At 37.0% G+C, this 13,504-nt stretch overlaps 1 protein-coding gene across 1 annotated transcript in view; it reads left to right on the top strand.

Moving 5' to 3' along the window:
* MICAL2 (microtubule associated monooxygenase, calponin and LIM domain containing 2) overlaps positions 1-13,504 on the top strand; it is a 205,382-nt gene that overhangs the window by 157,707 nt on the left and 34,171 nt on the right. Inside the window, exon 30 of the mRNA XM_090264022.1 lies at positions 302-1,598. Coding sequence (XP_090120148.1) covers positions 302-1,598 — 1,297 coding nt within the window. The remainder of the gene's footprint in view (positions 1-301; positions 1,599-13,504) is intronic.

The raw sequence follows: 13,504 nt of genomic DNA, 5'->3' as shown, positions 1-13,504 counted from the left end.
TGGCCCAGGAGCTTGTCAATGCTTTGTCTTACCTTCTGGCTTCCTACCCACCTAATCCAAGACCCAGAAAAGCCTTCGATCAACGCTGATCCGGGGCGTGCAGGCGGATCCCAGCAGGTCCCAAGGTAGCCATGTGAACGATGAGCTGACCTCTGAAATCATCCTAGGCAGAATTCTTTTCAATGTTGAATATCTGAGATCTGGAGAGCGGGAGGGAGGGGGCTAGAGACTGAGGTGTGCCTTCCTCCTATAAATAAATGCTAGAAATTTCTAAATGACTGCTATTTTTTTTTTCCCCAAGCAGGTCTCAAGAGGTCATTTCAGTCATTCCACCCCAATCTTTCAGAGGCGAGCCAGAGCCCAGGGCGCACCCAAGGAAATCCCTCTATATAAGCCTCATGGCCAAGTGCTGGAGCGGGCAGAGTACTCCCTGACGAGGCCTGGTGCAGATGGCCTTGCAGGCGTCAGGCCACCCCGCCCTGCACAGGTGGCTTCTGATGGCTCTCAGGACACCAGAAGCATCCACAGAGGCCCACACTCCACTGCGGAAAAGGACAGGTGCTTGTCACACCAAGAGCTGTCTCCCAGGGCTGGAGAGATCCCAGGGGAAGGGAATGCTGATTCCCAGAGGGGAGAGGAGGGTGGATTGGAGCTGGCAGAGGGGAAGAAGTTGGGCTTAAAGAAGCTGGCCCTCACTCATGAGCAGAAGGCCAGGTTGCTGGATTGGAATGACCTCAACCCCAAGAGCTTGCCCCGGGAAGGTGGGCCGCAACTGTCCCAGAACAGTGCTGAGAATGGTAGAGGGGGCCATGTGCTGAAACTAGACCGCCCCTTGCTGCTCCCTCAGGTAGGGAGAATGACCCTGCCAACCCACGCAGAAGCTCAGAAGATGCGGATCCCAGCTGAAAGGACTCCAGGGGAGCTCAGCGTGGCTCCACCCAAGTCCCCACTGAGACTCATTGCCAATGCCATCCAAAGGTCACTGGAGACCCTCCTCCCCAACTCCAAAGGTGGGAGGAAGGCCTGGGCCAAGCCAGAATCAATGGCTTTGCCCACCAGCCAGCTGCCAGCTTGCTCTCGCTCCTTCAGCCTTCGGAAAACCGGCTCCAATAAAGATTGGGAACAGCAGTCCAGTGGGAGAGACGTGGCGAGCAGGGCCTCAGCCGTCTTCTCTCTGGGCACCCTGCCCGCCAGAGCTGCCCAGACCTCCACCCCTGGCCTTCCCCACCCTGTCCTCCGCACCAATAGTTTGCCCAACCGGCCTTCCAAGATGCTGCCTGCAATTGCGTCCCCACTCTGCAGCAAGATGGACGATGTCCCCAGGCTCCTCGAGAAAGTGAGTTTGCAAGAGACCTACCCAGATGCTTCCAGGAGTCCAAAGAGAAAAAGCACATTCTTTTCCTCCCTTGGACCCAAAGACAAATCTTTTGAGAGTCCCCTCCAAGAATCCAAACAAAGAAAGGACCTCCGTGACCTCCTTAGCATCCCGAAGGGGAAGGTGCTGCCTGTGAACAGTGCCCAGCTCCTGGAGAGGCGGATGCTGCCTGTCAGTCACCGGGGGCAGAGGGTCCATCCTCCTTCTCCACAGCAAGTTGCAAGTAAGTGGCTCTTTCCCAACAAAAGGCTACAGTTCACGCTGGGCAGTTAGTTACCATTATTGGATTAATAAACAGGCAGCCTTCACTTTGTTTTGCTTCTCAAATTAAATTCTGACAAAAGTCGAAAAACCTGAATAGGAAAAATATGAAAAACTTAAATTTGAAATTGTGTTATAGAAGGTTTTGAAAGAGACAATTAACCATAATTTCATCACTTTCTTACTCATTGTTCATATATAAATTATTTTTTACTAAGTTGTACATTCAATTTTCATCTTTTTAAATCAACATTATATTATAGGTATTAATCCATTTACCTCATAATCTACATAAATGTGGTTTAATGGATATAGAATAGTCTATTTAGTGGCTATGTTACTTAATGAATTTATTTTTATGGTTAAACTTATAGATATATGTGTATATATAAATTATATATATGAATATACTTATATTTTATATATGGTCTTGGGTGGACATTTTTATGCATATAGCTTTTCCTTTCCTTTGAATTATTTTTTTAGGAGACGTTCCAAGAAATGGGATTTCTGGATGAAAATGTGAATATTTTTAAGATTCTCAACTTACACTGACAAATTGATCTTTAAAAGAGAACACTGTGGGTAAAGGATACGTGGGATCTCTGTGTTATTTCTTACAACTGCATGTTGTAAATTTCAATTAAAACATGGGAAAGGTACCAATTTATATTCCAACTCTAATGTATGAAAGTACCTTTTCCACCACAGTCTGCATTGAATATCATAGTTTTTAAATATTGCTATTTTACTAGCCAAAAAAATGGTGCCTCAAAATAATATTAAATATAAACTGTAATTGAAAAAAGAATTTCTTAATGGTGCCTCTTTTAAATTTGTATTTTTTTTTGTTACTAGCTTAAACATGTTTATTTATATTTGCTTACCAATTGAACCTTAGGTTTTTTATGTTTAAATCTGGTTATAGTTTTTAAATTATAAGATGAATTAATACATTAAAAATCAGAATAATTCAACAATATGTAAATATATTTAAAAAGTAAAGTAACACATATTCTCTCACCAGCACTGCCCTTGCCAAAGTTTTGGTATATATATATATATATATATATATATATATTACCCTCAGAGACAGTTTAGTTAACCACTCACATGATTTCTTTTTTGTTGTTGATATTTGTTTGATTGCTTTAAACAGACTGTGATTCTACTATTCCTATCGTTGAGCAACTTTGTTTTTCTGTATTTTTTTACATTTCATTTTCTTAATTAACTTTTATTTTAGAACTTAGGTTTTCAAGCAAAAAATTATTTCTCTCCTTTGGTGCCTTAGTCAAAAAGCTATGTACATTAACATGAGATTTCATGTTAATGAAATCCAAGTTCAGTGTAAGCAAGCATGTACAGGCTGAAATATAAGTATAGCCTTTACATCACATTGTAAACTTTAATGTGTTGTACGTTTTTTGGTAGATAATACATTCACATTGTTCAAAATAAAAAGGTACAAAAGGCACAGAATGTCCATCTTCCTTCCTTGTCCCCAAGCCATCCAGGTCCCATCCCTGATGCCAGATATTATTATCAGGGTCTTAGGCTTTCTTCCAGGCTGAATTTTTGAATACATAAGCAAATTTATGTATTATATTTTTTTCACAAATAGTAGCATGTTAGCATGTTGTACACACTTCTTTTCTACTTTTAATTTTATTTTGGAGATCATTCTGTATTAGTGCATGGAGAGCTTTCTGCTTTGTGTTATAGCTCCATGGTATTCTGTTGTGTACATGTGCCATAATTTAAGTAGCCAGTCTTCAGTGATGGAAAGCTGAAGTCGTTTTAAATCTTTGCCACTGCAAACAGTGCACAATAATTGAGAATGTTGGCCATTTGGTAGATGTGTGTGAATTTATCTGTAGGATAACTTCCTAGAAATGGAACTGCTGGAACAAAGGATGTATGAATTGAGAACTTTGATAGCGATTGTCAAATTGTCCTCCATCTAAGGGGTGCAGGTTTACACCCCCAGCAGCAAAGTATGAGAGTGCTGTTTCTTTAAGGCACTAAATGGCTTGTTACCCAACCTTTTTTTTTTTAATCTTTACCAATCTGGTAGGTGATTGAGCATCTTTTCTTTTAATATTGATTTTGAGAGAGAGACAGACAGACAGACACACAGACAGACAGATATTGATTTGTTGTTCCACTTATTGATGCATTCATTGGTTGATGCTTTTTTTTTTTTTTTTTTTTTTAGAGAGAGAGGGCAAGGGAGGGAGGGAGAGAGGGAGAGAAACATCAATGTGTGGTTGCCTCTCACGCGCCCCCAACTGGGGACCTGGCCCACAACCCAGGCATGTGCCCTGACTGGGAGTCAAACCAGTGACCCTTTGATCTACAGGCTGACACTCAATCCACTGAGCCACACCAGCCAGGTTGGTTGATTCTTATATGTGCCCTGACCAGGGATCTAACCTGCAACCTTGGATTTATTGGGACAATGTTCTAACCAACTAAGCTACCCAGCCAGGGCGAGTATCTTTTTATAGTCATTTATATTTTCTTTTCTGTGAACTATTGTTTCTGTTCTTTATCTAGTTTTCTGTTAGGTTGTTGGTATTTTTCTTAAGGATATGTGGGGACTACTTTTAAAGGAAAATTAAGCCCTTTTTGGTATGATGTGAATTACAAATGCTTCTCCATGTGTTTTGTTAGTGTTTAACTTTATTTATGGTGGGCTTTGTCATATAAAATTTTTATTTTTATATAGTAGTTGTGAGCAATTTCTCATTTTATGGCTTCTGGGTTTTATATAGTAGTGCAGAAAGAGCTTCATCCAAGTTTATGGGAGAATTTTCTTACAGTTTATCTTAGTCTTTTGTTGGTTTTTAATTTTTTACATTTAAATATTTATATTTTTTCTAGTATAAAATATGAGATGTGGATCCAACCTTATTTTTTTTAGGCATCTCCCCAGTTATCTTTACAAAATGTGGTGAATAATTCATCTTTTTCCTCTCTTATGTGAGATGACATCTCTATCATATATCAAATTCCAGTACTTGAGTTGATTTCTACACCATTTATTATATTCTATTGAGTTGTCTTTTATGTACAGTACCATACTGTTTTAATTATTTCACTTTATATATTTATATATATTTTAAAATTTGTGTATTATACTATCAGATAGAAAGAGTATTCCATTATTGATCTTCTCTTTTAAAAATGTCTTGGTTCTTCTTGCTTGTTTGATATTCTATATGAATGTAGCCTCAGCTTGTCTATGTTCCAAAAAGAAAAATTCTATGAATACTTTTATGGAATTGAGTTAAGTTTGCAAACTAACTTGAAAGAATTTACAACCTTATGATATAAATTGACTTTTTATTTGTTCCTATCTTTTATTATGACCCTTGGTAATATTCTAAACTTTATACTAAATAGCTTTTACATATTTATTGTTAATTTATTATTAGATATGTTTAGCTTATGTTGCTATTGTACATAAAATATTTCCATTTTATCTTGCTATTATTGGTTGTGTACAAGAAAGTTATTGATTTCTATATAGTAATTTTGTACTAATCGTTTTACTGAATTCTCTTTGCTTGTAAAATTTTTCCATGAATTCTCCTGGGTACTCCCCCAAATATACAATCATAACATGCAAGTGATGACAGTTTCACCTGTTGTTTTGAAGTTATGTACTTCTAATTTATTTTATTTCCTTAGTTTCTTTGGTTTCCAGAATCTCTAGAAACAATATTAAATGAAAATAGTGATAATGTTTTTTTTTATTACATTCCAAAGTTTAATGAGAATACATCTCATTAATGAGAATAATGCTTTCTCATTTAAGCATGATGCTGTCTTCTGGGTTGACCCAGATATATTTAATCATTTTAAGAAAATAGCCATTTAGTCATATTTTATTAAAAGTATAGTTGACCCTTGAACAATGTGGGTCTGAGCTGTGCAGGTTCACTTATATGCAAATATTTTCAATTGACCCAAGCTGTTCAAACCTGGGTTGTTCAAGGGTCAATGAGTGAATAGAAATCCAAGTATTGGAGTGCCAACTTAAGTTAGATGACAGTTTTCCATTGCGTAGGAAGGTAATGGGCAACCTAACAGGGTAAACAATATTTTTCATCACAAACAAATGAGGAATTTTATCAGGCATCATTTTAGCACATTTTGAGATGATTGTATAAATTTTTTCTTCTTATTTTGATTAACATGAATTATATAATAGATTTACTGATATTGAACCATCCTTGAATTGCCGAAATAAATACCACTTGGTCATGATGTTTTATTGTTTCAGTATACTTTTCTGTTCTATTCCCTAATGTTTTAAGATTTTGCATCAAATTTATAGATAAGATTAGCCTTTCGTTCATTTATATCACACATATATGACTTCTGTATAGTCTCATTGCAGCAAGTTGGGGTAAAGGTATTTTCCTGATTTGGTTATAGACAGTTGCATTTGATTATATTCATTAGGAAATCCTATGACTTCCTTGGGTTGGACAGAATGGGAATGTGGAGAATGAAATGAGGGTAAGGCTGACCAGCTCCGGAAATAGTGCCTCATAGAAAAATCTTTGTTTCTCTCAGATGATTTTAGGTCAATATCATAACAATGTTAAGATTTTACCTATCCTATCAGGTTAAAACCATTAATTTATTTTTAGTTCCCTATTCCTGACCAACTCACCAAACACACAGACATACAGACACTGCTCTCTCTACATTTAACTTGCACACTTTCATACAATGGAGAGGGAAAACTATTCAAATAGAAAGTGAGAAACTTTCAAAAGTCATTCAAATTGAAATACTTTGAATTTATGATCAGTTGAATAAGAGCCAGCTGAAATTTAATTTTTCTTATTTTTTACAACACAACTTTCTATTAATATTGTACATAAACTCAGAGTGTTTAAATTGCTCAGGGATATATACATATTTTACACAAACAATTTTAATGCTAATTATTATTTTTATGTATAATTAAAGAAGGTACCCTGAGAACCTCTCTCTTTTTAATTTTTTCATAAACTTTTTATGGCAGTATTAATATAACATACATACAGTAAAGTACACAAATATTAAGTGCACAAATGATGAATTTTTGCAAAGTGCACATTTGTGCAATCACTTCTGAGATCAAGATGCAGAACATTGCCAGCACTCAGAAGCCCCACTCATGCTTCCCACCCCTGGCGTACTTGCCCAGTATGATCCTGTCCTCTTGAGTATGATGGATTTCACTCCTGTGATTAGGTTATGGGCTTTTGCAAATGTAATTGAGCTCCAACCCACCTGACTTTGAGTTCATCAAAAGGGAAATTATCCTGGGTAGGCCTAACCTGATCTGGTGAGCTGTTAGATATTCAGAGTGTGATAAAGACAGGATCCTGCTGGCCTCAAAGAAGGAAACTGTCGTATTGTGAGAGGTCCTGGGAACAGGAGGCCTCTAGGAGCTGAGATCAACCTCCAGCTGACAGCCAGCAAGAAAGCAGGGCCCCATGGACTGCAACCACAAGGAGCTGCATTCTGCCACCAACCCAAATGAGTGGGAAGAGAACCCTGAGCTGCAGGTGAGAATCCAGCCCAGCAGACACCTTGGATTGCAGCATTGTGAGACATTGGACACATGACCCAGCTGAGCTGTGCCTGCACTTGTGGCCTGCACAACTGTGAATGGGTGCTATTGTAAGCTGCTAAAATTGTATTCATGGCTTATACAACACTAGAAAACTAATAAAAGTATCTACTCTTTTGCTCGTGACTTTTTTCATTAAATATTATGTGTGTAGGGGGGTGATTTATCCATATATTTATATGTAGCAGTGGTTCATTCTTTTTCTTGTATGAATATGCCACAATTTATTTGGGTGTTCTGTTGCTGGGTACATAGGTTCTTTTCAGTTTTCATTGTGAGTAATGCAGCTTCAAGCACTCATACACATTTTTTCTGTTGGGTATTGTCAAAGATAAAGCCAGATACTAATTCTAATAGTAAATACAGATTTTAATTAGTAATATACTATTGCAATAGATAAGAGAGTCTAGCATGAACTGAATCCAGCTTTGATTTTTACAGAGGAGGCATGGTATTTTACAGGAAGAATGAGGGAGGAGGGGGAAGGACCAAGTAGGGGGCTCAGCAGAGTCAGGGAAATGAAAAAAGTGACAAATTATAAATGCTGATTGTGCCAGCTGTGTCTGTTAGCTGGCTATCACTGAAGTTAGGATTCTATCCTGCCGCGGAGACTGGGAGACAGGCACTGTGCTTCCAGATCATGATGGCATTTGAAAGCAATGGCTTTCATATTCTTGAGGATGGCACTCCTGAGTGGTAGGAGATACTTATATTTCTCAAAGGGACAGGGGAAAAATTCTCAATTGTAAGCCCTTTTAGTAAATTTAAGGAAGGGTGGGTAGCCAGGGGCCTATCTGAAGGTTCTGGCTAGAACAGCAAATTCTTTTGTTGGCCTTGAGTTTTCTCAAGTACTTTAAGCAGAGCTGGGTTCCTCCTAGGGACGTGGCTGTGAACTGTTAACAACTATGTTAGTGTCTTTTAATGTAGGAAGGAGTGAGTGGGCTAAATCATTTACATAGAGTGTCTGTAGTTTTTATAAGCCAAGGTTAAGGCCCAGTCAAGAAAAGGGCTCAGAGGAGTTTGGCTAAAGTTTGTTCAAAGAGAGGAGCTTTGTCAGTACAGGAGTGGGCAAAAGTAGTTGACAGTTGTTCTCATGGAAAATAATATAATACTTAGTAAATAATAACACAAGAATAAACTGTGTTTTGCGTACTCACAACTGTAAACCTACTTCTGCCAGTCCCGTATGTAATAGGTCATGGGGTAGGCAAGTATGGTTGGCTTTAGAAGACAATGTGGAACTGTTTTCTAAAGTGATTCTACCCATGTATATACGCTCCAGCAGGACATCAGAGCTCCTTTTTTGACCCACACCTTTATCAACACTTGATTGTCTCAGTTTTGTTGTTGTTGCCATTTTTATGGAGTTGTAGTGGTATCTTGTTATTGTTTTTAATCTGCATTTACCTGATAAGGATGTTGTACTAATTTTCACATGCTTGTTTAGGTATCCTCTTGTATGAAGTCTTTATTCAAGTGTTTTTCCCATAATTGTATTGTGTAGACAGTTTTTTCCTTATTGATTCACAATCTGTGTAGATTCTGCATATAAGTCATTTGTCAGGTGTATGTATTGTAAATCTCCCACTCTTTGGCTCACATTTTTCACTTTCTCAAAGTGCCTTTTGATACAAAGAAGTACTTTAAAAAAACTTTTTTTCTATTGTTAGCTTTTATTATTATTATTATTATTATTATTATTATTATTATTATTTTAGATTGTATTTATTTATTTTCAGAGTGAGAGGAAGGGAGGGAGAAAGAGAGGGAAACATCACTCTGTGGTTGCCTCTCACATGCCCCTAGCTGAGAACCTGGTGTGCAACCCAGTCATGTGCCCTGACTGGGAATCAAACCAGCATCACTTGGTTCACAGGCTGATGCTCAATCCACTGAGCCACAGCAGCCAGGGCCAAGAAGAACTTATTTTAATGGAGCCAAATTTATCAATATTTTTTATTTTTTAAAATTTAATCTTTATTGTATTTTTTTCCATTACCATTTAGACCCCTTATATCCCCCTCCCCCCAAGCAATCACCACACTGTTATCCATGTCCATGAGTCCTTTTTCCTGATTTTGTATCCTGTTTATGAAATCTTTTCCTACTTTTAGGTCATAAAGACATTCTATGTTACCTTCTAGAACTGCGCTATTTAATATAGTAGACACTGTTTCACAGTTGAGATATGGCTAGTGTGAGCGAGGAACTGAGTTTTTAATTTTACTTAATGTAAATGGATTTAAATTTAAAACTGAAGCAATGTAAAATGTTTTTTCTATTAAACATGTTAAACACTTTTTGCTGTTGATAGAATTACATTTCACTTTAACCTAGCTTACTAAGAGCTTTCATTATGAGTAATGATAAATTTAATCAAATGCTTTTTCAACGTCTATTAAGATCATATTTTTTTTACTTTAAGCAATAATGTGCTGAATTATATTGATTGCATTTTTATATAGATTTGGAAATGTTAAATCATTACTGAGTTCTTGGGGTAATCCACACTTGGTCATAATGTATAATCTTTTTATATACCACTGTATCAGATTTGCTAATTGTTTTTAGTACCTTTGCATGTATGTTCATGAGAGATATTCATCTGAAATTTTTCCTTCTTGCAATATCCTTGTCCAGTTATGTTACCAAATTTATGCTAGCCTCATAACACAAGTTGGGAAGTGTTCCATTTTTCTCCATTCTCTGGAAGAGTTTTTCTTTTATTTTAATATTGTTGTTATTTTTTTTTTAATTGGATCACAAATGAAGTCATCTAAGAGCCTAAAATATTTTTGTAGAATGGTTTCTAATTATGAATTTGGATCCTTTAATAAGTATAATTATTTAAATTGTCATTCTTCTTATGTCGGTTTTGTTAATTTTCAATAAATTTGTCCATTTTATCTAAATTTTCAAATTTATTGTCATAAAATAGTTTATATAATAGCTTCCTGTAGTACTTTTTCATTTCCAATATTGCTAATTTGTGTTTTTTCTCTGTTTTCTTAGTTCTCTTATTATTTTTATTTTTTTAATTTTTAAATTTTATTTAATTTTTTAAAGTATATTTTATTGACTATGCTATTACAGTTGTCCCAATTTTTTCCCCTTTTACCACCCTCTGGCCAGTACCTCCCTTCCCTCCAGCAATACCCACACCCCCACCCTTAGTTCATTTCCATGGGTCATGCATATAAGTTCTCTAACTTCTCCATTTTCTTTATCATTTTTAACATCCCCCTGTCTATTTTGTACCTACCAATTATGCTTCTTGATCCCTGCACTTTTTCCCCCATTCTCCCCTTTCTGCCTCCCACCTGATAACCCTCCAAATGATCTCCATATCTATGATTCTGTATGATTCTGTTCCTGTTCTGGTTGTTTGCTTACTTTTTTTGTTGTTGTTTGTTTGTTTATTTTAGATTCAGATGTTGATAGTTGGGAACTTGTTGTCATTTTAATGTTCATGGTTTTGCTCTTCTTCATTTTCTTAAATAAGTCCCTTTAACATTTCATGTAATAATGGCTTGGTGCTGATGAACTCCTTTAGCTTTACCTTGTCTGGGAAGCACTTTATCTGCCCTTCCATTCTAAATGAAAGCCTTGCTGGATAGAGTAATCTAAGTTGTGGGTCCTTGCTTTTCATTACTTTGAATACTTCTTGCCAGCCCCTTCTTGCCTGCAAAGATTCTTTTGAGAAATCAGTTGACACTCTTATGGGAACTCCTTTGTAGGTAACTCTCTGCTTTTCTCTTGCTGCTTTTAAGATTCTCTCTTTACTTTTAACCTTTGGCATTTTAATTATGATGTGTCTTAGTGTGGTGCTCTTTAGGTCCAACTTGTTTGAGACTCTGTGCTTCCTGGACTTGTAAATCTATTTTCTTCACCAAATTAGGGAAGTTTCCTTTCATTGTTTTTTCAAAGTTTTCAATTTCTTGCTATTCCTCTTCTCCTTCTGGCATTCCTATGATTCGGATGTTGGTACATTTGGAGATGTCCCAGAAGGTCCTTATATAATCCTCATTTTTAAAAAAAATTTTTTTATTCTTGCTGTTCTGGTTGAATGCTTATGTCTTCCTTATGTTCCAAATCATTGATTTTAATCCTGGCTTTCTCCCCTTCACTGATGGTTCCCTGTAGATTTTTCTTTATTTCACTTAGTGTAGACTTCATTTCTTCCTTTATATTCTTGTTGTACTCAATGAATTCTCTGAGCATCCTTATAACCAGTGTTTTGAACTCTGCATCTGATAGGTTGGTTACCTCCGTTTTGTTTAGTTCTTTTTCTGGGATTTTGTTCTGTTCTTTCATTAGGGCCATATTTCTTTGAATCCTCAATTTGGCAGCTTCCCTGTGTTTGTTTCTGTGTATTACAGAGAGCTGCTTTGACTCTCTCTCTTAGTAGTGTTGCCTATTGTAGAAAAGGCACCCATAAATTGTGTGGGGTGGAGATTTAGGTAGTTGCTAGGGTGAGGCATCCTGCTTCATCACTTTGTGGTTCTGTGTCGGGGGAGGGCTCAGAGGTTTTCCTGGTACTCGCCCTATTTCCAGTCACTTTACCCATTTCTGGTATGTGATTGATACCCTTCTAGCTGTTGCCCTGGTGGTGATTCTCAGAGTGGGTGGGTTTGTGTATGTTTTAAGGCCATGCAGGCCCTTTAAGCAGAGCCTCCTAAAAATCCAGCAATTTCTCCCACTGCCCCAACCTCCACTGGTTTTACAGCCAGAAGTTATGGGGATCTATCTTCCCAGTGCTGGAACCCTGGGCTGTGCGCTTTGGCCTGGAGCTGGGATCGCTCACTCCCAATGTATCCCTCCCAATTTTTATCTATCACCTATGAATGTGGGACCACCTGTTCTACCACCCCTGCTGCCTCTCTGCACTGCACCAGGTCTCCTCACCTCTTCGTCCATCTCCATATCTCTGTCCCTCCTACCCATCTGGATGAGTGTGGCTTCTTTACATCCTTGGTTGTCAGGTTTCCATACAGTTTGATTTTATGACAGTTCTGGGTGTTATTTGTTTTGAGATTTAGCTGTAATTCTCTCTGTGCTTGTGCAAGGAGGCAAAGCATATCTACCTATGCCTCCATTGTGACTGGAAGTCTTAGTTATTCCCTATAGGAGGTTATCAACTTTATTTGTCTTTTTAAGAATCAAATTTTTGCTTTGTTTATCTTCTATTTTATTCCTTCTTTGTCTTTATTGTCTTTCATAGTCTCTTATCTTGATTATTTTCTTCCTTTTAGTTTCTTCAGATTCAACTGCTGGTTCTTTTTCTATTCTTCTTGAAAAAGAACTTAGAACATTAATTCTCAACTTTTCTTTTGCATAATGTGTATATTTAAAGCTCCAAATTTCCCTGTATTCACTGTGTTAGCTGCATCCTGGTCATTTTGTTATGCCATTTTTAGTCATCACTTTACATTTATTTTTAGTTCTTCTTTGATCTATAGGTTGTTAGAAAAGTATTGGTTCACCTGAGCATTCCCATCTGGCAATCTCATTTTGAAATTTCCCAGTGTCATTAATTTCTAACTTAATATTACTATTGTCAGAATACTACTATGTATGATTTTAATACTTTGAATTTTGTTGATACTTAATGTTTTGACATAGCACCAATTTAGTAAATGTTCTGTGTGCTCTAGATAAGAAAAATGTATATCCTCTAGTTCTTGAGGGGTGTTGTCCTACATATACTTATCAATTAGATCAAATGTATTAGTAGTGTTTGCTCAAACCTTCTGTATCCTTATGTTTGTCATTTGTATTTCTGACCAACTGGCTGTAAATAGGGATTCCCACAACCCACTTCTTTGGTTCAATAATTTGCTGGAATGGCACAGAACTAAATAAAAAATATACTTACCAGTTTATTATAAAGGATATGATAAAGGATACAGATGAACAGCCTGATGAAGAGTTACAGAGGGTGAAGTTAAAAAGGGTCAGGAACAGAATTCTGTCCCTGTGGATGTGGGATTCAACACGCTCTGAGCATGAGGATGGGTTAAGGTTAGGGTTAGGATTAAGCAGCTAGATTTTGTGTCTAGATTTTATTTAAAAGAACATTTATTTAAAGAACATTTAAGGCAGTAAAGAATGTATAGAAAGGCAGTGAAGTACTTGCTGATCAACTTATTTCTTCCAAGGCTTATTTTTAAGCATATTACAGTGAATCTATAATGATCTTTACTCTAGGGCTTGTTTATCTCTGTGACTAA

The sequence above is a fragment of the Furipterus horrens genome, unplaced genomic scaffold (assembly GCF_987537825.1).
Source record: "Furipterus horrens unplaced genomic scaffold, mFurHor1.1.pri manual_scaffold_2, whole genome shotgun sequence".
NCBI lineage: Eukaryota > Metazoa > Chordata > Mammalia > Chiroptera > Furipteridae > Furipterus > Furipterus horrens.
Note: the sequence above shows the minus strand (reverse complement) of the source record. Positions and strands in the feature narration are given on the sequence as shown.